Below are 24,727 nucleotides of genomic sequence, written 5' to 3'. Positions count from 1 at the left end.
CAACTTCTCACATTGGTGCGCAGCGGTGCGGATTTGAGCTTGCTGTTGTTTTACCATTGAAATCTTTTTATCAAATTGAAAGATCACATCAAGTACCTTAGGTACATATAAATCAAAAGCTTAGCATATTAAGTTCTACTGAACTTAGTAGTTGTAGATTAAAGGGATTAGCACACCCTGACTACAACTCACTAGCAAGGTACAGTAGGAAAACACTTAGTGTAGGTAAGTGCACCACTTACACCTCACTAGCAGCCATGTCTGACACAGGAAGAGCTTCAGGCTCTGCCCCTGTGATAGTTGACCCTACCAAGGCAACTTCCAGATATGACAACCTTAGCCACAAAGACTTGTGTGCCTTGTGCACTGCAAGAGGGCTAAAGAAGGGCAGAGGCCCTACCATTCCTTCCCTGATAGCCATCCTGGAAAAGGATGACTTAGATAAGGCGAGTCAGGCTCCCTTAGATTTAGGAGATGGAGTGAACCCCCTTGAGCATGAGATAACTCCAGAAGAGGAAGAAGGAGAGGAGGAAGAGGAGGAAGAAGGCTCAGAGGTAGATGAGCCTGCTCAGAGTCAGAGGGGTAACCAGGTCCCAGTGGGGAGGCTTAGCCAAGCCAACTTGGACCTACTAGGGAGTGGAGAGGGCCAGCACCTCCCCAGATCCCATAACCTAATTCTCCCAGGCAACAGAAGGGTGAGGTCTCCATCAGGGGACTCTCATGTTTCTAGTGTCTCAAGAGAATCTCAAAGGGGAATGACTTACCCCCAGAGGAAAGAGCATAGGGCCAGGATGAGGGCTGTCCAACTCCAGATAGAGAGGTAAGAGATAGCCTTGGCTCAAGCTAAACTTGCTTTAGCAAGAGAAAGAAAAATGTGTGGATTAGATTCCACTGGTGGCAGCAATATTCCTAAAGAGAAACCCAGGTCCTATGATAGAAAATACCTGACAAAGAGTGTGCCCCCCTACAAGGAAGGGGATGACATCCACAAATGGATGACTGCTCTTGAGAGAGCCTGCGTGGTACAGCAGGTTCCTGAGGAACAGTGGGCAGCAATCTTATGGTACTCCTTTTCAGAGAAAGGGAGAGATAGGCTCCTCACTGTCAGACATGAGGATGCCAACAATTACAAAGTCCTGAAGAGTGTTCTGATAGATGGGTTTGGCTTAACCACTGAACAATACAGGTTAAAGTTCAGAGACACCCAGAAGACACAGACTCAGGACTGGACTGATTTTGTTGATTGTGCAACTAAGGCTCTGGAGGGTTGGCTAAATGGCAGCAAAGTACATGACTTCACAGGATTGTATAATTTGATTATGAGGGAGCAGATCCTAAGTAATTGTCAGAACCAGATCTTACACCAGCACCTGGTGGACTCAGATTTGACCTCTCCCCAAGAATTGGGAAAGAGGGCAGATAAATGGGTCAGAACCAGGATTAGGCCTAAGAATCAGGACAGTAACCAGAAGAAGGAGTCTACCAAGCCTCAAGATAAGGGTGGGGATAAAAGTAAAGAAAAGACTTCCCCAGGGCCCCAAAACTCCAAGAATGGGGGTGGGTCCCAAGACACTTCATCAACTGAGAAAAAGCCTTATTGTCATGCCTGTAAACAGGTTGGGCATTACAAAACAGACAGCTGTTGTCCCAAGAATGGCAATAAAGAAAACATACCTCCAAAGCCAGCTCCAACACCTCCTGTTACTGTCAGCAGTAATCCCCCAGGAAGTGGGAGCACCCCCAGGAATCTGGGTGGGTTTACTTTTGGAGCCCAGGAGGACCCTGGCCTATCCAGGTCCCTATCCCCAAATGATCTTGTTTATGAGACTGGCATGGGGTTTGCCAACTTCTCTGATTGCCCAAATACCTTGAGCAAATATAGACAAGAAGCCATCATCAATGGTTTGAAAGTTGAAGCCTTTAGAGACACAGGGGCTAGCATCACCATGGTGGCTGACTGTATAGTCCCCTCTAAGCAACTTTTACCTGGTGGCACATACCAGGTAACAAACATTGATGGCATCCAATCAAATCATCCCATGGCAGTAGTAAGTCTCAGCTGGGGAGGTGTCATTGGCCCAAAGAGAGTGGCAGTGTCACCAAACGTGCCTGTAGACTGTCTACTGGGTAATGATTTAGAAATCTCAGCCTGGGCTGAGATTGAACAGGAAATCCATTCTAGAATAGTAAACTCCAATGGAAATGTTAGTGGGGCTGTACTGGCTATAGCCCCAACCCAAGATGTCCTTCCTGAAAAAGTTGGTAAGGCTGAGCAACTCTCTGCTCCATCTTTAACAGAAGCTCTTCCAAAACAGAATAGCAAAGCTGTTATGATAACAGCAGAAACCCAAACTGAGTCTCCTCCTGAAAAGGTTGGTGGGGCTGTGATGGCCACAGCCCAAACTCAAACAGATATGTTTGTTGTGAAGCCTGAAATGATGGATCACTCCACCCAAACTGAGAGCATGGAGGAGGAAGAGAAATCTTCCCCTCACCAGACATTAGGACAGGATCAGCCTCCTCAGGGAACTGATCTTACCCCTGATGAAGGAACTGCCCCAGAGGTTGTTAGGCCTGGCCTGACAGAGCCTCTGATGGCAGTGGACCCTTCTCAGGTGGGACCCAGTCTGGAGCAGGTAACCTGCCCCTCTCTACCTTGCCTTAGTCAGCCCAGGGCTGCAGAGGACAAGAAGGACAGTGAGACCCAGAGGGCCCCCTGTCAAATAAAAGCACCCCCATCAACAGATTAGGGGCACCAATACTAATAGCCCTAGTGAGGTGAAACCTTTAAAAACTCCTGAGGGAGCCCCCTTAAAAGTAGTCAGGGACCTCCCACAGATGGATTCTGTTGGGCACAGCCAAACCTGGGACCCAAAGGGCCCAAACCTGAACTGTCCCTCCAGCAAGCCAAACAGAGGGACCCACCCTCCAGCTTTAGGTAGCCAGAGGCTGACACTGAGAGCACAGTGCAACTCAGTTGAAGAGAGAAGGGCACACATGGTGGAAGATAATTGGAGGAAGCTGAGTCCTAAATTAGTGGAGCCTCACTTCCAAGCTCCATATCCAAACCAGCCTTCTAACCTGCAAAGACACACCCAAGGTAGTGATTCCCTATGGTGGAGACCCTCTGATACCCCAAGGGTGAGGGACTGCTTAGTGGACCATGAGACAGGGGGTACCCATGCTAGTGCAGGTACTTCCTTATATGGCCACTCAGACTATATAGGCTTACCTGGCCAAGGATAGCATTATCTCCTTTCATTTTGGGGGGGGGGGGGGGGTTGTGTAGGAAGGTGGCTACCTGACTATGGTTACCCCAGATTTTTTGCCTTGTGTTTAGCTGGTTTTCGACTTAGTTGGCCTGGTTCCCTGCTAATCAGGGCCCCAGGCTATCTGCTCTCTCTGTAAAATGGATTCCATGTACCCTAGGTGCATAACTAGATTGGCTTGGGTCACCTTATCAGCCCCTGTACAGAGCACTATAGGTGCCCAAGGCATAGGTGCATCCAAGGCCTACCAGGGGCTGCAGCATATCTTTTGCCACCCCTGGCTGGCTATCTAAAATTGACACAACTGGCTGATCACTCAGCTGGGGCAAGGTGGTGTAATCACCCCTTGCTTAGATATAGTATGCCTATATCTAAACCTATCTGGACACATATAAACCTGTGAGCCACTCCTATGGCAGGCCTTAACAATCCTGAAGGCAGAGTGCGTGGTTTAATGTGAGATGGTGCTCTAGCATGAGCTGAGCCTGTCTGCAGCTGTCGGGACCAATTCCTTTAGCTGTTCCGGGATAATGCCAAACGATATACTCTTAAGTGCATTATAATCCTCGCGGTTATATGTCAACTTTGGTTTGGCTTTATCAAAACATGTCGTGTAAGGTGTCATACGAATTGGAATACTACCCCCTCGCCAGTTCTGGCGACGGGGGTAGCATTCCACCCCTCTAGAGGGGACGACATGTTACTTTTGCTAAAACGCGGTTGATTTTTAAAAGAGCCTCAGATCCACAAAATGGATGCTTCTGCCACAGACACATGTCTGACCTCCTGCTGCTGACCGAAACTCAGTAGAGGAGGCCTGGACAAAGGCTTTCCTGTTGCAGGGAGGTGTCACACCACCCCAGACAGGAGATAGTAGATTGTAGCAGGAAGGTTTGAAAGAAACCAGACAGTGCCTGGGGAGCACAAGGCTTCCCCTTGCATAATCCGGTCAAACCGGTTCTGGGGCACACCAGCCCCAGCTCCAGTGTGACCTGGACAAAGGAAAGGGGGTGTAACCGCCCCCCTTCCTGGTCCCACCCATAGGGAGGGGCCTAGCAGGAGATCCACCCCTCAGATTGGAATAAGAGTGGGAGGAGTGCCAATGCAACGCAGATCATCCTGAAGAAACATAAGAAACGAATTCTGGACCCTTCGACATCCTACTCAACGTAGAAGACTGAAGAATCTCCCTTGTGGTCAAGGAGTGACCACCCTGTGCAAACAGGTACCAACCAGCACCTCGACCCTTGCTTTGTTGCAGTTCCCGCCGGAAATGGAGCAACAGAGATCAACGAGATCAAGCTTGCCTGCCTTCCCACAGCCCAATCCACAGTCCCTGCAGAGCTGAGACCCGTGGAGGCGACCAGAAGCCTGGGGCACGCCATCTTTAAAAGGCCACGAGACGCTGACCGTGCAGTCCACGAGTGACCCTCTAAGCTGTACACCGGGGTTTGAGAAGCCCCAACCCTGAGCTACACTTGCACCAAAGCTACCCCCTCCACACTTGACGAGTGCTGAGTAGGGCCCTTCTGCTTGTGTTGGCTCGACACGTTGGCCCGGTCACTTGCCAGCTGGCTTGTGGCCCCTGTGCCGACGAAAACTTGAAAACGACTTCTTTTCTGGTTGCTCCAGGTCTGCACCAGCTCCTGTGAAAAGGAGCCCCCACTCTGACCCTCCTGGTCTGAGTGAGAAGCAATCTCCCGGTTCCACGTGGATTGCTTTTGCCAAGTGCTGTTTGCTGCAATCTTGAAGCCGACGGTGCTGACGGCGAGAGCCTGCGTGGGACAGATTGTAACCTGCTCCTGGATGTCGCAGATGCCCTAGAGCCCATGTGACAGCGGAGAGAAGCCTCTCGACAACCATCTGATTGCGCCCAACATTGCCTGGTTCCTTCCTGGTTCCACCCTGGTCACTGCTGAGTGACCCAGACTCTGTCTCCTCTGCTTTCAGATTCATCTCGACTTCGATCCACCTTTGGATCACACCAGACACTTCTGATTCCCATCGCCTGCAGCTTCTCCAGCACCAAGCACCAAGAACCTGCGTGTCAAAACCCGATGCCACTTCGACCCTGTGCACCCACTTCCTGTGGGTGAGGTAACATTGCAACGCCGGTGTCCCAACACTGGTACACACCTATAGGGTCTGTGTCTTAAGTTTTGTTCCTCTAGGTTCAGCGGAAGTATCTTTAAACTAACTTTGTGTAACTTTTACGCACCATTGACATTGCATTGGTGCAAGCCGCACTTTACGTGCTGCACCCGAATCCCGCGGGCTTCTCCCGACTTCAGCATTGCTAGTCCTGACTGCTCCCATCGATTCTCTAGGCCCTAAGCCAAACCACTGTTTGATTGGTATCTCTTATACCACTTTTTTAATATATGGTTTGAGTGGCCACCCGCCCTCATCCATAATTGTGCAACTTTATATGTTAGACTGTGCTTTTGATTTAACGCTTGTGCCCCTTTGCTCATAAAGAGTACTGGGGATTAATTTAGAAATAAACACATATATTTTTATAATATATACTTGTGTGGTGTCCTTTCATTTGGTATTACAGGATTGTATGTGGTAAAACAGCTCGCTTAACACGACCTCTTAAGTTAAGCCTTTAAGGCTGCTTAGTCCATGCTACCCCTAGGATAGCTTGTCTAACAAGGTTGACTTACAACCAGACACCATAAGGGATTGTTTGGACTGATACAAGGTGGTTCCAGAATTGGAAACATCACATATCAGGCCAACTTCTCACACGCATTAAAATGACAACTTTGCTCCTCAGAATAAGAGTCAATCTCTAGAGTCGTGTGAAACAATAGACAGCTATTTCACTCAGTCAGTTGTGAAAAATTACTTTCACCTGGATGCAGAGAATAGAGAGACGGGCGTTTTCAATAAAAAGGTATTATTTATTGAAAAGTCTTTCTTCTCATGCAAGAGAAATGAATTGCCACAATTGCAAGACTTGTTATTATAAAAAGTGCGTACAGTAAAATGAGTATTGCGAAATAATATTGTAAAAGCATTGATATGGTTTCTTAGCCATATGATAGGTAAAATGAGTAAAATATATACATTGATATATACATTTGGCTAACGTCCTCATGGTGCTTCTAACTACGCCTACCCCAGTGCACCTGGCCTAAGCCTAATACGTGGGAGGGAGTAAGGAAGTAGCAGTTAGGTTGGTTTTGCCGAGGGTTTGCTTCAAGAATTCTCTCTAAGGGTTTAGTCAGCACCGTACCTCTGGAATAGAATGTTGGAGGTCTGTTATCTCCTCTCAGGACTCGATATTCCAGTTACCCGCAAGGGTAGGCTGGAAACGCCTGAGCTGGATTTTCTCAGCAGGAGAAAAGACAGCGTCTCTCTCAGCGCGTCAAGGAGGAGGAGGGGCAGCGTCCGTGGGCTTCTCGCATCTGCTGGGCTCTGCAAGGGACAGCTGTTCTGCTCCTGTATTCACCACCACCATCGCTGTGTTTGCTTAAGGCAACGTTGGTATTATTTATACCTGAAAGGTGCCGAGTTTTACGTAAGTTTTTGGACATAAGACGTCAATAAAGATGTCACTAAGAACTGGTTGTTCTTACAGTGCTCATTAGAGTTCTATTACTAATCAAAACAAAGCAAGCGGGGCTTTCCCAGATTGCTGGGGGTTTTATCTGTTGAAAGAACTCGGTGTGTTATCTAGGAATCTAAGGAAGTGGCTTCTGCTGTGTCATGTACTGTAATGAGCTGCAGAGACGAGTTGCTGAAATATGGCTCTGATCGTTTATGCCATTATAGGGATATCAATTGATTATAGCCGTATAGAGGCATGGGGTCACAATATTGATCGGGGTCCTAGATAGAACACAACAAGGTAAAGCTTCTATGTACCAGACAGCTGTGCAATCAGGCCTTTTTTGAAGTTAGGGGTCATTCTGTTCTTTGTATCTGTAGAAGAAGAATAGATAAAAGGAGGCCAACTATCTGTACCTTGTAGAGCAGTTCTGGAAGATGGTAGCCAGGAAGACAGGAGTGCTTGAGTCTTCTTCCAGCCTTCAGGCAGCACTCTCTTCTTGAAGGATGTGTGTTCTCTTGCCACATCCAGGAGTTTTCTAATGACGTGGTAGTAAGGTCATGTACAATAACCAGTGAGCGTAGAATTCCTTCTGCCCAATTCTAACTATTTTCCCACAAATTCCCCGGCTTCTTTCACAGTATTTTCTGTTTTGGTATACTGAAAACTTCCTTATTAGCTCTATGTTAGAAACGGGGTTGCTGGTTGGCTAGGGCATGCACCTAAGCCAGACAGAACCCACCACTCTAGTCAGGGCAAGTGAGTTACTCACCAAATACAACCTGTGCTGCCCAGGATGGTGAGCAGTCACCATGTGTCCTTTACTTGTCACAACCCTGAGTGGGTTAGCATCAAAACTATCAGCAGACTTGCATTTTTGTTTCTGTCTGACACCTACTCTGTCTCCCTCTGTAAAGACGGTGTTCCTCTCACATCGGCGTTTGTCTGCATAGGTCTTCATTTTGTGTTTGTGCCATGAATCTGTTTGACTAAGTTCACCATCAGCAATCACTCATGTAGTGTCCATTGTGGCAACTTAATCTTCATGGGATCTCCCAAACATCAGGGTTGCAGGACAGTTACCTTTAGTTTAATGGGAGTTGACCAAGAAGCATGAAGAGCTGAATGAAGAGCTGGTTTTCCAACGCAGCACTCTGAACAGTCATTTTTAGGGTGCTCATAAAACGCTCAACAACACGATTTGCTTGTGTCCAAAGAGGTGTGCTTGTCTGCTGCTTAACGTTTAAATTAGTTAGGAAGTCTTTGAATTCTTGACTATTAAAAGGTGGGCCATTGTCTGACTTTAGAATTGTAGGGTCACCCCTTGTTGCAAAAATACCTTGTAGCCTCTCAATGACTTTTTGTGACAGCTCGGCAAGAGGTCTTCTGCCAAGGGAAAACGAAAAATTCTCAATAATGCCTACCATTAAATGATGTCCATTGTTAAGGGCACAGAGGAATCAACAGTAAATTTCTACCACACTTGTTTTGGCAGTTCAGGCATGATTAGCGTTATGACGCCTTTGTGAGGTAACTGTGCACTCTAGACATGTGTTGTATTGTATGTTCATTGGAAGAGTTATTTTCGGAGAGAAACCGTTGCACAGATGACAGGCCTTTATTTTTCGTTCTACTCTTTCATCAAGATGAGGAAACCAATCTTGGTCTCAGAGAGCTTGCTTATTGGTGACAATTCTATGATGTCCCTCATGTGTAACCCTGGGCGTAGTTCGCGTAGTAAGCTATGCATAGTTGCGCGAAGTGCACTTCGCAAGCTACGCCTAGCTGCGCAAACTGTGTAGTGCACTGTGCAAAATGCTGTTCGCACTGATTGCACAGTGCCGGATGCTTGTCCGCACTGTGCAATCAGTGTAAACCGCATCTTGCACAGTGCAAGCGGTCGCTTTCTGCCACTCAAGTACATTTGTACTCAAGCTGCAGCTTTCTCAACGTGAACTGGTAGTGTCTCAACCTGAGCGGTCTCGAGCATACGCAACTACTCGCAATGAGAAACCTGACCTCCCCTTGTTGAAAATGTCATCAGGAGGTTTATTTACAACGCTCGTGATCGACAACTTGATGTTGCTGATCGCAAATGAGGAAAAAGTCTCGCTGGGATGTTATTTTGCTCGCTCGAGGTCACCAACTTGACATTGAGGACCATGAGCAAGCAAATATGCCTGCTACGCTACACGTTTTTGCACTGTGATACGTGCAATTCATGTAGCGCATAGTTGCGCAAACTACTCAAACTACGCGAGTGTAGCGTAGTCCTACGCCAAGGCCTACTCATGTGCAACTTCAATGACTTGCTGTCTCAGACTCTTCAGTATGACAATTCTTAGACCTCGTAAGACAATATCTTCTTGGGTAACGGAAAGTTCATCTTTCACATTTTTGAACTTCTAATATTCACTGTCGTATTCACTGTCATTTGTAAGAGGTCCAGCGTGCTGTTTCCAGGATTGATGTGCAATAATGTCTTTGAGTATTAGCATAAAACTGTGTATGCTCATGGCAGCAATGATCTGTTCTACTGATATTGTGGCAAGCGTATTGGACTTCATGGTGAAGTTAATGTAAGCTTCACCTATTTCGAAATTGATACTATGACATTGTTCTGGCCCTCGTGAAAAGTAGTCAACAGGGTTTTGATCCTTCCCTGGTTGGGGCACAGTAGTATATTCATATTCTTGCAGTCGCAAACCCCACCTCTCAATGCAAGGAGCCTCTTGGCTTTAGCGTTACCAAAGATGTTAACAAATGCTTGATGATTTGTGACAAAAGTGAAAAGCTTTCCATATAGAAACACGTGAAAATCTTTGCAAGCCCACACCACAGCTAGGCTTTCTTTTTCAGGTTGTGACTAGGCATGTTCAGTTTGTGACGAATATCTGCTAGAATATACCACAATATGCCTGCAAGCATTTGGATGTACACTGTGTTGGGCAAGAATCTAGCCTAACCCTACCGGGCTAGTGTCAATAACAATTTCAGTATGTAGCTCTGGATCAAAGTTAGGCTTTTTTCAGGGGCGTTCTCTATTGCATTTTTGATTTTTTTGAAGCTTTATTTACATTCGTGTGATCATTGAGGTGAAGCATTTTGCTTAGTGAAGTCTCTTAACACTATGCGCGCTAGCACTTTTGTGGAAACCCGCGTATCATGACGAGCTGAGCTCGTCATGAGCGTCGAAGGGGTAATGAGGCACTTACTGTGGCAAAATCATGGATGTACCGAGAACAGTAGCTACTTCTCATTGGTGACTGGCTCACCACCTACTTAAAGTAGGTGGTAACTGTAATAATCTGTCTCAAAACAATTGTTCATACCAGTGCGACTCGCTATTAGGAAGGGACACCCTTGGCATGCACCTTACAAATAGTGATTTGCACACCCTATTCTGCGAGTCGGTCACAGGTTACCGACTTGGAAAATAGGGTTTGTACATACCACAAGCCTTTTTAGCAGTTGTGAATTGGCTGATTGCCTGTTTGCAACCGCTAAAAAGGGCCGTACATCTGGCCCTTCGTCACTTATATCTGAACAAACCAACTGATGGTTTCCTTTGCTTAGATCAAGGCGAGAGAAGACTTAGGTACCATTCAGCTGGGTTATCATATCAGGAATGTGTGGACATGGATATCATTCTCTTTCAGTTGCCTTGTTAGCTTGACACATATTAACACAGATTTGTACAGCTCCTACAATGTCGTGACAGACACTCAGTCATCATTCCATATTGAAGGACTACCCGACCTGGTTATCATAGATGTTGTAAAAATAAGCTCAATACTGAAGTGGAATGACTAAAAGCTAAGGAATCAAAAAGGTGGAAGATTTATGATAAGGCCGGTGACAAATTATTATGTAACGAAATGTGGACTCATAAAGGAGGTAGATTTGTGATAAGGCCAACAACAAATTATGACAAGGGAAAACGTTTCATCTTATAAATAAAAACATTTTCATAATGTTTCATGGTGCTATATTTTTTTTCCTTAAGAAGAATGCAATTTGTCAAATAATATCAAATAATATCTTGATATGCTACCCCTATTTTACAATGTGACCCTGACTATAATGTGTTCCATCTGAAAATAAGTATTATTTATTCTTAGGTTATTGTTATCTTTTCAAGATTTTATCTGAATACTTTCAATGCACTACATGCACCAGAAGTATAATAATCCATCGATTTTCCTTTCTACAATTGTTGTCACATGTATCCAACTCCATTTTTATCAATGTGTTGTATTTATTTTCTTAAAGGTATGTATTACTTGGCCCGATGGACACACTAGTGAATTTGATGCTGACTGGCTGAAGAAAAGATGCTTCTCTAAGCAATCAAGAGCTCAAATGCAAGAAGAATTAAGTCATCTAGGTAAACCTGTTATTTCAATTTCATTGCTTACACTTGTAAAATAAGATAGATCAATACACTACTGCTGTGTGAGTGTTATAAGAATTTAAGAATTAGTTTGCTAATTAACTTTCACTGTTACTTTTTCATTCTGCATATCATCGGAGAGTATAACCATAATCTGTTCTATAAAAGTCTATATTTTCAAATCCTTAAACTTCTCAAAGATAATTAGTGTTAAATCAGTTCATGCTACCTATGCAGCCCATAAAGGGTTTTGAAGAAATCATACGCATGGTTTTTCCCTTCTCTCTTCCTTCTAAGGCTACTATTTAGGAGTAGATACTTAACAATGCAAAGACTGTTCATCATATTCTCATAGATGTATACAGACAGCTTTCCACTAATTGGTCATAGCTATAATTACTTGTTATTGTGAGCTACCTTCAGTCTGACAGTGAGAAACAATTATTGTGTGAACTGAGTATTTTTAAATAAGTCTGATTCTCACCAGATGGGAGATGGGAGGAAACTTCAAAATACATCTTCTCCATTACTATGGTCAGTTGCCTCAAGAAACTTGTTTTTATCTTCTACACTGCCACACACCTGATTTTAGAACTTGTATTTATATATTGTGAATTAATGAAATTGCATATTTTAAGTATTTGATATCACTCAGAGTAGAGACGTTATTTGATTGGAATTTTAATTTTCATATATGAGCAGCCATAGTACAAACATACTACGTAAGTTTATAGTGAATTGGAAAACTATGTTAAAGGTAAATGATCATACAGTGTTATACATTTACTGAAATACTGTCTTTAAGGTCCACTATGATGATAATTATCTGCATTAAACATGTGCACTATTACAGACAACAATGAGTTGTTCAAGACTATCTCTTCTAATATCTCAATCTCTATGGCCTCCAATTAATATTGTTACCCCAATTAAATTTGAGTTTTCAATATTATGTGTGCAACAGCAGGCTGCTAGCTCTACTAGCATTTTAATGACAATTCAACAGTAAAATGTGTCCTATTTTTTATTATTTAGAAGTCATTGACTTGTATTAGCTCAATTTCACTGAAATGTAACTTAATCAATTGTTTAACTGTAAAAAAGTATTTAAGCCATGGTAAGGCAACCAAAGATTCGAAACTAACACATAAGTAGAAGAACAAGAGACAACTAATAATTTTTGTGATTAAATTTACATGTAAACTGTATCTTTTTTTGGGTGAAAATAATAGTCATTAGCAACTGTGGGAAATTTTGACCCTAATCTAAATGTATATATAAGTCAAATCTCTTCCCAATCGTAAGACTCCTAACAAACAGTTACGACATGCATTCACTAGTTGAGGTCAGGATGGCATTTTCTCCAACAATTATCTATTTCAAAAAGTCAATTTTCTTTATTTATATGTTTTTGGTGTTTTATTAAGCATAAACATAACCCAAGGATATTAAAGTGCTGTGCATATGATAGATAAACATAAACGAAGAGCTGATACATAGAAAGAAAATCTAATAAAAACAAATAGCAACTTTCAAGAACTCCAGTAAGATATGTGGTAACAGAGTTATTAATAGACAACCTCAATTTGTGTATCAATCATTGGAATGGGTTCGCCAAGGTAGTGTTTAATAATTCTGCTTTGCATCAGTTCTGTTACAGGAATCCCGGGGACAATGTTTGTGTGGGTTCTACAAGGATTGATGTGCTTCAGCCCTGCACTGGAGGCTCATCATGACTTTTCGGAGAGGAATCTGTTCATTAGGATCTTTTTCACCTCTTTTTTAAAGACATGGGTCAATGGGTTAGATCAAACCTTGGGTGGTAGATTTTTCCAAATCCATCTTGGCAATTGTAGACTGCCAATTTTTGTGATGTTAAGATGACAATCATCTTGCTAGCTGTACTTTCAAGTATAACCACTCAAATTCATAGCTGTCCCTGTGCACATAGGTTAGTCATTTGTACTTGAGGTACTAGTGTGAAAAGGAAAAGCCATTAAATGCTAAGTGAAAACATACATTTTTCCCTGTACGCAAACAATTTGGAAATAGGATTCCTACACGAATCCAGTATTACTGTCTCTGCATGATTACATATATATTATTACCAAGCTGGTCTGAATGTAAACATTAATTTAAATATTGTAATCTGAGACTTCTCAAGAGATTTTCAAATTCTATCTAAGCTGCAATGCTTTTAATCTCTCATAACTATGTCATTGAATGATGGGCAAAGACTAAATGCCAAGGGCTTCCAAGCTATACTTTTCAGGCTAGACCATTTTAAAAGTTTGTGGTGTCATATCCTGATGTCACAATCTCCAAGGAAACACAATAATTGTTTTATGGTTGACTTGTGTGTTTGAGAAGCTGATACATCCTCTTTTACTGGATATATGATGATTCTGAAAAAAGATCTGGTTCCCATCACCTTCCCCTATGCGATTATCTGAAAATATGTTATTTCCTAAATAAACATTGTTCTGAAATCTTTTGAAAACTTTGAATAAAATATTATCATTTTTATTGAACATTCAGGTGTAGCTCTTCCTATCAATTACATTTTATGGAAAATTAATTTTCTATAATTGTTAGTATATTTATGTAAACTGCCCCATAAATACGTGATCAAATATTACCAGTTACAATGTACTTGGATTTGACAGAGTCGACAGCAAATCTGTGGTAACTTGGGGCTTGTGAGGCTTGAGGTGGAATTTGACTGTGTCACATTTCACTGGAACATCATGGTGAGGAATGTTCTCAAGGGAACTTTATTAATTGACTTACAACTGGGAGGATGGTCACAGGAGTTCCAGTCATGCTCCCTGGCTGAAGGTGGGATGGGCTTGGTGGACGGTGAGCCAGCGTGCTGTGGCGCCAGCTGACTAAGGACGCACTCGGCTGGATGATAGTCAGTCCGCTCTCAGCCACTCTAAGTTGGCGGGGAACGGCATAACCAAGAGAGCAGGAAAAACAATGGAGAGCCTGAACAAAGTTGTGAGCAGCCCGTAGGAGTGTAGACGGCAAAGCACAGCTGAGGTTGAGCTGCTGTGTTTGTCGGCTCATGGAGCCATAGAGAGCCACAGGGAGACAGAGGCAGAAGCGAGGCTCACAAAATGGAGGTGCACAACGATGGAGCTTTGGCCTAGGAGATTTCGAAGTCTGACGTCTTTACACAGTTGAAATCTGGTCAGATGTTTCTGCTTGGCTGAATGCTATATGGATTGTGTCACTACATTAACATTACTTTGACTATGCATATTTGGTCGATCCAAACTGTTTGTGGCCCTATTTTCCATAGTGGGTTGGCATTTGGCTGCCCCTGTGGTGGTGACCAGGGGAGCAGGTGTAGAAGCGGTCTAACAAGGTTTTGGGTGCAGCTTGCGTCCTCCTCCCAGGCCACATTCCTATCGGCTAAGAGGCAAGGACTATTATTAGAATCGCTCGGGACACCTTTGTAAAGCCTAAACGTGGAGCAAATTCCTCATGGAACTCGAAGACCCGCCGACGTGGTAATTCCTCTTCTAAAGGGATGGAATATAGGCTATCCAACAGTGAGCCCAGGAAAGACTCCTCTAATGAAATATCTGGACACCTTACTAAACAAAAATGAATGGCCTCCTGGGGCCCAAGGATTCTGTTGATAAATGGAGATCCCTGCTAGTTAAAGATACTCAAAGAAACCTAGACTCTGCCTCAAACGTACTAAACTATGCATCTCTCTTGAGATTACAAGCAAGCCACTCTATACCAATTGAACATTCATTAGCAAGGGGCCTTCATCAAGCAGCAGTCAGCGTACCCACTGTTCTCTGGCCTTAATGCAAAACATCAGGTTAAAACGACAAACAGTCGCAAGCCTTGACATACATAATGAGCGTTCCTCTGGTGAGATGGGGGCAAGTTCAACTGAAGCCCTACCAATAATACCTCTTGTAAATTTGACCGTTTTGCAATCTTCAATGACACTTACATTCCCAAAGAGTATGGGTAATTTAGAGGACTCATCACATACCCTACTACAACAGATCCTGGCAGAGCTAAAAATTATGATATTGTCTCATGCAACACGCACAAATAAGAAGAAAATCTCAACTGTCCTCAATCAATCCCATATCCAACAGCTTACATCACGCATTACAGAAGCAGAACAACGGATCTCAGATCTGGAAGATAGCGTACTTCGACAAACTGACCAAGTAGTCAAGCTACAAACAGAATTAATAAATCAACAAATCAAGGTGGATGATTCAGAAAACAGGTCACGAAGATACAACTTATGTAAAACTGGAGCCCCCAAAGGCTGCGAGAATGGACAATCAGTGGCAGAAGTTGTTTCTGATCTTATCATTAAGTATGTGTGCCCAGAGATTGCTTGGGCTCATTGTGTACCCACTGTCCAGTACCTCAACGCCAAATATCCAAGAACGATTATCATGAATATTCGGGATTTCAGAATTAAAGAAGAGATTCTGGCATCTGCCATTTGTGACAAAGTGTATCAAACCACAGATAACTTTTCATTTAAGATTTTATTTAGATATGTCTGATTTTTCTGCTAGGCATAGAAAGGAGTTTAAATGCATGATAAATTGATTTCAGCAGGTCAGGGTCCCTCTGGTACTATCCACCAATCCAAATTGATAGCCCTCCATAAGGGAAAGTTTCATATTTTTCAGTCAATTGAGATGGCACAAGCATTTCTCCAGTCCCTATAACACCAAGAGGGAGGGAGCAGTGGGGCTCCACTTTTTTCTACATTTAAATGGTTTTAGACTCATGAATGTGTAATCTCTTTTCCCCAGTACGTGATAGGCGCTCATGGATATTTAAGGGGGGCTTGAGTGTTTGGGATTGATGCTGTAGCCCACCAGTCACCTACCTACTACCTTGGGTGCCATGTCACAGCACCCCAACATAGGAAAGGGGGAGGGCAGGTAAGGTCACGGTGCAGGGGGCAAGGTGGTGGGAAGGTGCACATGGGGTCGAGGAGGAGCCACCCAGGGAGCCCCTGATGGGGATGTTCTGGTAGTTGGTGGGACCATGTGAGGAGAAGAGGTGGCACCGGGGAGCGTAGGAATTGAGGGGGTGGGGCCACAGGAATGGGGGAGAAAAATAAAAAATGCAGCAAGAATGTAAAAATATGAGGGAGTAAAATATTCTACTTGATATTCTTTGTCCAACCAAGATGTCTTTTACGCTGTTAAAGGTAGTCTTGTGTAATGTAAATGGCTTCAATAACAGTGAAGCGATGATCTATGTTGGCATAGTTTAAAACCATTCAGGCTAATATAATGTTCCTACAAGAGACACACTACAAGGAAGGTTCACATGTTGATAAAGCCCCCGGCTTTATCCAACTTGAATGTTATGCTTCCTCCAGTGCTGCTATAAGGGGGGTAGCGATACTAGTAGTCAAAATCTTACAGTATGAAATCATGATGGTACATAGAGATCATAGTGCCAGGTGACTGTGGATTCAGATGAAGATCTGAGGACAACTTTGTGGGCCACTATGGGCCCATTGAGAATTCTGCTGAGACATTGCAGTCTCTTTATGACTTTGTCAAGGTAAAAAAATAAAACCCCCTTCGACAAGATCAATGACTCAACTCCCAAACGCACACACCAATACTCAATCAATATCACCAAAACATAAATTAAAATTAAAATGAGTGCATATTTATGTACACAGTGTTGGCCACAATTCTTAAAACAGTTTAATATGTATTCTTTTAAAAACGCAATACAGAAATGTCATTACTAAATACAGCAATTTGGTGGATGCCATTAAAAAAGATCATAACAAATATTCATCATATTAACTAAATCACACAGTGTTTCATAGTCAGTAAACCCTCATTAGACAGAAAACCCAGTGGGAGAATACATTAGACAGTTGTATCATGTCATTAAAAAACCTGTCTGTGACAAATCATTTGTTCTAAGTCGGAATATTTCTTATATTTAGTTCTCTTCGACTAACAAATGTCCCAAATATCTAGTATATCAAATCTTGTGAAGCATTGACACATTTCAGTGGGTACTAGAATTTGACACCCACCTTCTTCTGGAAAAGTGATATCTACCAGCCACAATTGTTCTCTAAACAATATGCAGAAAAATAAAAATAAAATTACTAATGGCACCCACTGTAAAACATTTATATCCTGGTGATATTACAAAGTTCATACCATATCACAAACTCACACATTCAAAATAATGTTCCAACACCCAGGTAAAGCTCTCACCCTTGAGTATTATTGAAAAAATACCTTTATTTTTCATGAGCAAAAACTCCTGGCAAACCTCAAAGGAGTTTGAATATTCAGGGGATGGAGGTAGAGGATTATATATAAATATTTATACCCCTTCAAATCACTCCACAGGGACCGACAAACAAGGCCACAACTTCCCTTTGAGAAACCCTGTATATAATACAATTCTGTTGCGGTCAATTCTAAATTATAGTGGTTACCTGTGTCCGTTATGCAGTCATCCACTGTCGCATGTTTATCACTGGAATTTCGGCACCTTTTTATTGATTGTTGCATCTGCTGTACCTTCCTTTATAATATGTATGCGAAAGATGACCTCATAGCGGAAGGGAAAGAAACACCTGTTGTTTGACTCAGGGGCTAAGATATCGTTAGTGTCCAATATTTTCTCCAATCAGAAGTTGGTGAGAAAAGTGAAACCTAGGAAACTTGATATCAGTTAGTAAACCTACGGAGGGGAACTGATAAAACGAAAAGGTTTTTTTGTAGGTGTGCTTGAGTACACAATATATGTTTCTGCGAAATGCAATAGGATCTCTTCCAAAGAGATCTGTGTGTAATGCTGGATCCAAACAATGATCCACATACAGTTATCAAAGAATTGGTTCAAGTGGTGAAACTTGGAGATGATGATCTCCTGGATGAGAATTTCACACCAAATTTTATAAATGAATTTCCATCAGTGTTTAGAGCGGAATTAGGTATCCTCATAGGGTATGTATACATGCTCATAATAAGGGAAGGAGTATGGAAAAGCATGCAATGTGCCGTTAGCGGTGAGAGTGGACATGCGAGTGGAGAAGGACAAGTTAGAAAAAGGTGTGATAGAAGTAATAGAAGGTACAGAATGACTGGCTCTAGTCATAGTGACATGGGAGAGCAGTGGAGAGGTGAGGTTATGTGTGGACCTTTGGGTTCTGAACACAGGTGTTATAGATTGGACAAAAAAAAACTCTGCGGCCTACGCGGAGTTCCGCAAGTGGTAGAGTATGTTAGATCACGCCGTTCACGCAGATTTTTAGCGTTGGGTTTTTGTCCCACACTGGAAAATCAGTGTGAATGGCACCATGCGCAGCACAAGAAGGCGCTGCTTCTATCTGCCACTGGAGTAGATGTTCTACTCGAGCGGCAGGTTCCTCAACATGAAAGGAAGGTTTCCCAATGCGAACAGTAGCGGCCATTTCCAACCATCCTATCTCGCCGTCATGTGGAGTATGATTTTCCTCGCTCTCCACTCACCAACGTTAAGTTGGCGAGCGAGGAAAAAACTCCACTCTGCAGTCTGTGTGCTGAGTGGAGCGCGGAGTGGGTAAAACTACACGAACGGAGTGGAATTTCAAGCCCACGCCTAGTTGTGGTGGATAAGTGCCCCTTCCAATTATAGCAGACATTCTAAAATCTTTGATTTCTTCCATTCATCTGAAATAGGCGTACCACCAGATAGAGCTGCATGAGAAGTCTAAGAATGTCACCGTCTTTGTGACACCTTTTGGCACTTTTAGGTATAAGAGAATGACGTTCGGGCTAGTGCTAGCAGCTTCGTTTTTTCAGAGGGCACTGGAGAGGGTTCTGAAAGGATTGGAGGGAGGCAAGATATACCAGGTTGACATTCTTGTCTGTGGCTCCAACATAATTTAACATGATAAGAGAGTGAGAGAAGTCCTCAGGAGGTTTTAAGCTGTGAACTTAACCATAAAGGGAGAACATTTAGGCAATTACAAATTGAATATCTGGGGCATGAACTTTCAGATAAAGGTATAAAACCTAAGGCTAGTTTGACTGTAGCAATCAGTGGGTTATCATCACCCCATAAAAAAGAGGAACTACTCAGTCAGTCAGTCAGTCAAAGCATTTTATTTCGATTATTAAAAATCATAAAAAGACAATCATGAACATATATACATATATATACACACAGTTAAATACAAGAAACAGACAAGATTTTTAAGTACAATGTGCTTGAAAATGTACAAAATCACAATACATTCAGATGTCTGATTACATAAAACAGTATTTCATTAAAATTCAGGCTAAAAATATAAATTACACTAGAGATAGTTCATAAGGACATAATACACATTTCGTCATTTAATACCTCTTGGAGGCCTGATCTCGTCATTTGCATTCTAAGTGCAAAGTACCAGGTAAACAAAGTGCAAGGTGCCAGGTAAACAGGGGAAATCACATCAATAAAATAATATTATCCCCTACATAGCATTTACCAGTCTATCTAATGTATTCTTTTTCCGGACAGCAGCCACCAGAAAGCTCGCAACACAGAACATGACCCGAGGACAACTTAACATTTGTAAATATAAGAGAGCTGGTCTAACTTGTATGAAGCCGGCCTCTTTCAACAACGGTAGCAGATATTTACCTCTCATTTCTTGATAAAAGTCACAAAACATGACGAAATGCAACGTGTCCTGGTTTGAAAAATTATCGCATTTACAAGGGTTACAGTTTTCCGGCTTGCCCCAGGTTGGGAAATCACCCAAAGTTAAATGTATCATATTGAAGCGAAACCTCGTTAAAAGCTGTCTGTGGAAGGGTCGATTGACAATGATTAGATACGGTTCAGTTAGGGGGGATGTTAATAGTAAAAAGTTTGCCCTCACAGAGACTTTCTTAAGCTCCTGCTCCTCTCGTTCCATACTGAGCATGTCCAGGAAATGTACCTTTATCCACCCAACATCCTCTTTAGTAATACAATTGGGGGTGGTGTAAATCTCAGGGCGTCCCAATTGCGTAAACATGGATTTAAGATACAACAGCCAAGGGATTGCATTCGCCCTGTCTAGTGCAATACAATCCGTCAGGATTTGATGGTTTAGCGATATTTCCTGGTTAAGCCAGGTCTTAGCCCAGCAAATGAGAGGAGCTAGTTTGAGCTCGTCCATCACATATCCTACTTCTAGCTCAGTATGCACTGAGAAGGTGGGTGAGGAATGTGGAAGACCCAGCAGTGTTCTTAGGAACTTGTTTTCAGATGTTTGAATTTTATTTTGGGCAGTATATCCCCAGATACAGGAACCATATGACGCTATTGCAAGGCATTTGGATTTGTAGATGTTAAGAAGAGCTTTTATTGGTTTAGCTCCTAGTTTTTTTGCAAATGCCAAAACAGCAGAGGATGACCTAGTCAGGGCATTACTTTTTTGGAGCTGCTGAGGTCCCCATGTCCCCCTTTGGTCAAATAAAACCCCTAGGTATATAAACATCGGGACCCTAGAAATAGCTATGTTATTGCAAAGAAAAGTTTTCTTTGTTCGGGATCCACAATGTTTACCCACCACCATGACATGTGACTTTTTGATGTTAACTTTTAGATCCAGGGACTCCATGAACTCTCCAAAAGAGTCCAGTAGTCTCTGGAGACCATTTCCAGTCCTTGCAAGAAGGACCGCGTCGTCCGCATAAAGGAGGACCGGTATCAAGGAGTCCCCTATATGCGGCACGTCCTTGGTCACTTGTTTAAGGCACTCCCCCAAGGCATTAATATACAAGGTGAATAATAGGGGGGCCAAGATGCAGCCCTGTCTCACGCCCCTCCTAGAGTTAAAATGACTTGTAACCCTTCCTTCCTGATTTACTCTCACTGATGCAGATAAGTTGGAATGAAGAACAGCTAGAAAATTTACTAATGCAGGGTCAACACCAATTTCTGCTAAGATGGTCCACAGTTTTGACCGATTGACTAAGTCAAATGCCGAGGAGAGGTCCATAAATCCCAAGAATAAGGACCCCTCCTTGGCAACTGTGTACTTGCCTATCAAGAGCTGGAGATTTAGGCACTGATCCAGAGTACTTCTGTTATTCCTGAAACCATATTGGAAGTCAGACAATACCCCCCTGCCGTCTAACCACTCCCTAAGTCTCCCTAACACGACCCTCCCCAGAATCTTAACAGATGAGTCTATCAGGGAGATGGGGCGGTAACAGGTGGGGTCCCCTCTATCCCCCTTTTTGAACTCCGGCACAATGACTGATGTCAGCCAGGAAACAGGAACCCTGCTAACAGTTATGGCATTAAATACATTGCAAAGGATTCCAGCCCAGAATTGAGGGAAGTGGCCATAAAAGTCAGCTGGCACCCCATCAGGGCCCGGTGCTTTATTTTTAGACATGTCCCGTATGGCCTTTTCAACCTCAGTTTTTTCAAAAATAATAGGTGTTCCTGCAAGGTTAGGAATATGCTCCTGTCCCAGTGAGCAAGAGTCCAGCTCGTAGATCCCCCTGAAGTGTGTTAACCATTTTTCATCAGGGATGACACAGTCAAGCACTGAGTTACTGTCCTCCGAGAAAAAAGGATGATTGACGGTAGACCACAATTTGCTACTGTCGCGCAGCACCTCAACAGAGAGGAGTTTTTCCCAGGCCTCTTCCTTAATTTCTTTTTTCCGAGCCTCAAATACCCTTTTATACTCTTTCCTCGAGGCCCTGACTGCTTCTTTATTTCTAGGTATGCGCTTTAGCTCTTTAAGTAAAGAGCTATGGGCTTGTGAGCAGTTTTTATCAAACCACCTTACCACCTTAGGTGATGGTTTCCCTTTTTTTACCCTCAGGTCTTCTGCAACCTGCTGACAGATGGCAGTATAGGCCTCGATTATTGCAGTGCTATTGGCGGACGAATCAAGGCAGGTGGCCAGATGATCATTAGTCCTCTTAAAAAAGTCATCATAAAATTCTTCAGGGACTACCCTTGACCACCTCAGCCTCCTACCCTGATCGTTTACTCTCAAGGGCCCCAGTTCCAGCGTCAATGGGTCTTGTGGGCCCCTTCCTCCACCCAAATCTAACTGCACTTCCAAAGTAACGGGATTGTGGTCACTAAAAGCAGATGGTATAGCTTTATATGACATAGTACATGACAGGACCCAATGTGATACAAATATATAGTCGATCACAGATCCCAACTCTGAACCCTTAAAAGTTATAGTCCTGACACCATCTTCGTTTACCTCCGGCTCGCTGAGGTTCATGGGGGCTAAAAGTTCTTCTAAAGCATTACCATGTATACTATGTTCAAAGTGTGAGAACAGCACGCCCAGAGGGCCAAAATCATCTTCTGTCTGACAGTATAGGTCACATAGATGTGTATTAAAGTCCCCCATTAAAATAATTTCTAAAATTGAATTATGTGTAGCTTTGTAATCTGACAAAAAGTTATCTAAAGTAGAGATGTGCTCATTCAAGAGCGCACCCTCTTTAGCGTTATAAAAATTAATTAACAATATTCTTTTCTGGTTTGGCAACACCCACTCAATAATCAAGAAATCTTTTGAGTTCGACCCCACATTTATAAAAGAGCCCTTCAACCTAAGTGAAATGAGAAGAACTAACCCTCCCTTAGCTCTACCCGCTCTCCCCGTGGTAGCAGGGACAACAAAGCTAGAATACCCATTCAAGTGACAATTGACTGAGGGATCCCAGGTTTCTTGCAAGGCGATGATATCAAAACCAATTATATAATCCAACCAGATAGGATCATTCCATTTAGCCCTCAAACCTGCTATATTCCAACTCACCAGACGGCATATTGTCTTACTATCAGCATGTGGTGAAGTATCTGAGGGTTCTAGTGGTAGTTGGCTGCCCTCCCTTAGTCAATCAACCTCCTCCAGATCCGACAGTGGGGCAAATTGATTGTACAATTGTATGTCTGCCTTCTCTGTGACTCTAGTGAAATGTTTAAGTGGAATTGGGTCAAATGTGTTGTTAAAAGGAGAGGTGGTAACTTCTCCTGTTTTGGGATTAGGATTAATGATTAGACCATTTGGGAGTACAGTCGGTGTCAGTAGATCACTGTGATCTATTAAAGTAGATGCTGATGGGACAGAGGTTTTGCTATGTCTGTTTATGGGGGGATAGAAGAAACCCAAAGGTAGCGGTCTGATACCAGGGGAGCCGAGCTCAGAAGCATCCCAAAAGAGTCTGTGGGCTATGTTAGGTCTATCAAAATTCACCACCACACAGTCTCCGGGGATGTTTTTAGGAACATGGCCCACCCATCTCACTCTTCTAGCCATGATTACATTTGTTGCTATGTCAGGGCCCCCACTACTGTAGCACGCACACAGTTTGTTTGCAAGTAATAATAGTTCCTGTGGCGTTTCAGATCTGCTTCCAGTAAATGCTGGGACTCCTGTAAATACTGGTACTAAGGGAGCAGCATGAGGGGGTAAGTCCAGTTTTTTCCTTGCATATGAGCCATATTTCACTTTTAAATCCTCAGGTCTTCTCCCTGTAGTTTCCACACCAATATTTTCAGTGATCCCTACTGGCATAATAGGCAGGGGGTCATTAACTCCTACAGTGGGGGGCACAGTATTGGTAGTGGTGGGACCATCATTACATATCATTAGAGAGTCACCTAGGGATTCCTGGCCCTCAGGCATAGGCACATTTGCACCCACTTTCTTGGACCTACCCACTTTTCTGGGCTCAGAGGCGGACTGCTGGTTCTTATATTCAGTCATAAAATTACCAATTTGGTCACATTTTTTCCGCAAGCCTTCTACACAAGTGTTCAGTGTGTCTACAATGTCTTTAGCTATGCCCACTAATAATGGCTCCAGCCGTGTTGTAAACATTTTCTCCACCAAAGCTTCAAGATTAAGCAGAAGTTGTGGATCACTCCTTTCGCAGCTAGGTATGGGTTTTAGAGCTTTAGCACCTTTCCTCAAGGTCTTTGTTTTTCTCTTCTTCTGTGAGACAGGAGACCCTAGGAGATCACCTTCTTCCCCCAACGGATCTGACACAGTCTCACTCTCCGTTGGTCCCCGTACCACATCGGGCCCTCTCACTGAATTGTCAATTATGATAGTCGGATCCAGGGGTACATTGGACACCGGAGGGATAATGCTACTACTGCTCACATGTGCGTAGTCGTTTGCGGGTGGTGTCAGGCCCAGTTCTATTTCAGCATGAGCAATTTCTTTGGATAGTGCCCCAACAGCAGAAGTTAAGTAAGTTAATATACTTTCAGAATGTCTGGGCACTTTAGATTTTGTGCCTTCTGACTCGCCATTACTAGGTTGTTTTCGCTTACCCATTTTGTAGACCTGCTTAGGGGGGGGGCCCGACCCGAACCCTACCGTCCCCGGACGGCCACAGACGGCCCCGCCCTTGTCCCGGGTTTCTCACGGGCGTCTCCCGCGCGCGACTCGCGAGGCGAGAGGCGTACCGCTGTTTTATCACGCCTCCGGGCGCTCAGCTGTGACTG

At 43.3% G+C, this 24,727-nt stretch overlaps 1 protein-coding gene across 2 annotated transcripts in view; it reads left to right on the top strand.

The window, feature by feature from the left end:
* BBOX1 (gamma-butyrobetaine hydroxylase 1) overlaps positions 1–24,727 on the top strand; it is a 569,466-nt gene that overhangs the window by 81,090 nt on the left and 463,649 nt on the right. For both annotated transcript variants that reach the window (XM_086959483.1, XM_086959484.1), the window contains exon 3: positions 11,101–11,215. In XM_086959483.1, coding sequence (XP_086815609.1) covers positions 11,101–11,215 — 115 coding nt within the window. The remainder of the gene's footprint in view (positions 1–11,100; positions 11,216–24,727) is intronic.

Source organism: Lissotriton vulgaris, chromosome 2_2 (assembly GCF_964263255.1).
Source record: "Lissotriton vulgaris chromosome 2_2, aLisVul1.2, whole genome shotgun sequence".
Classification (NCBI taxonomy): domain Eukaryota; kingdom Metazoa; phylum Chordata; class Amphibia; order Caudata; family Salamandridae; genus Lissotriton; species Lissotriton vulgaris.
Note: the sequence above shows the minus strand (reverse complement) of the source record. Positions and strands in the feature narration are given on the sequence as shown.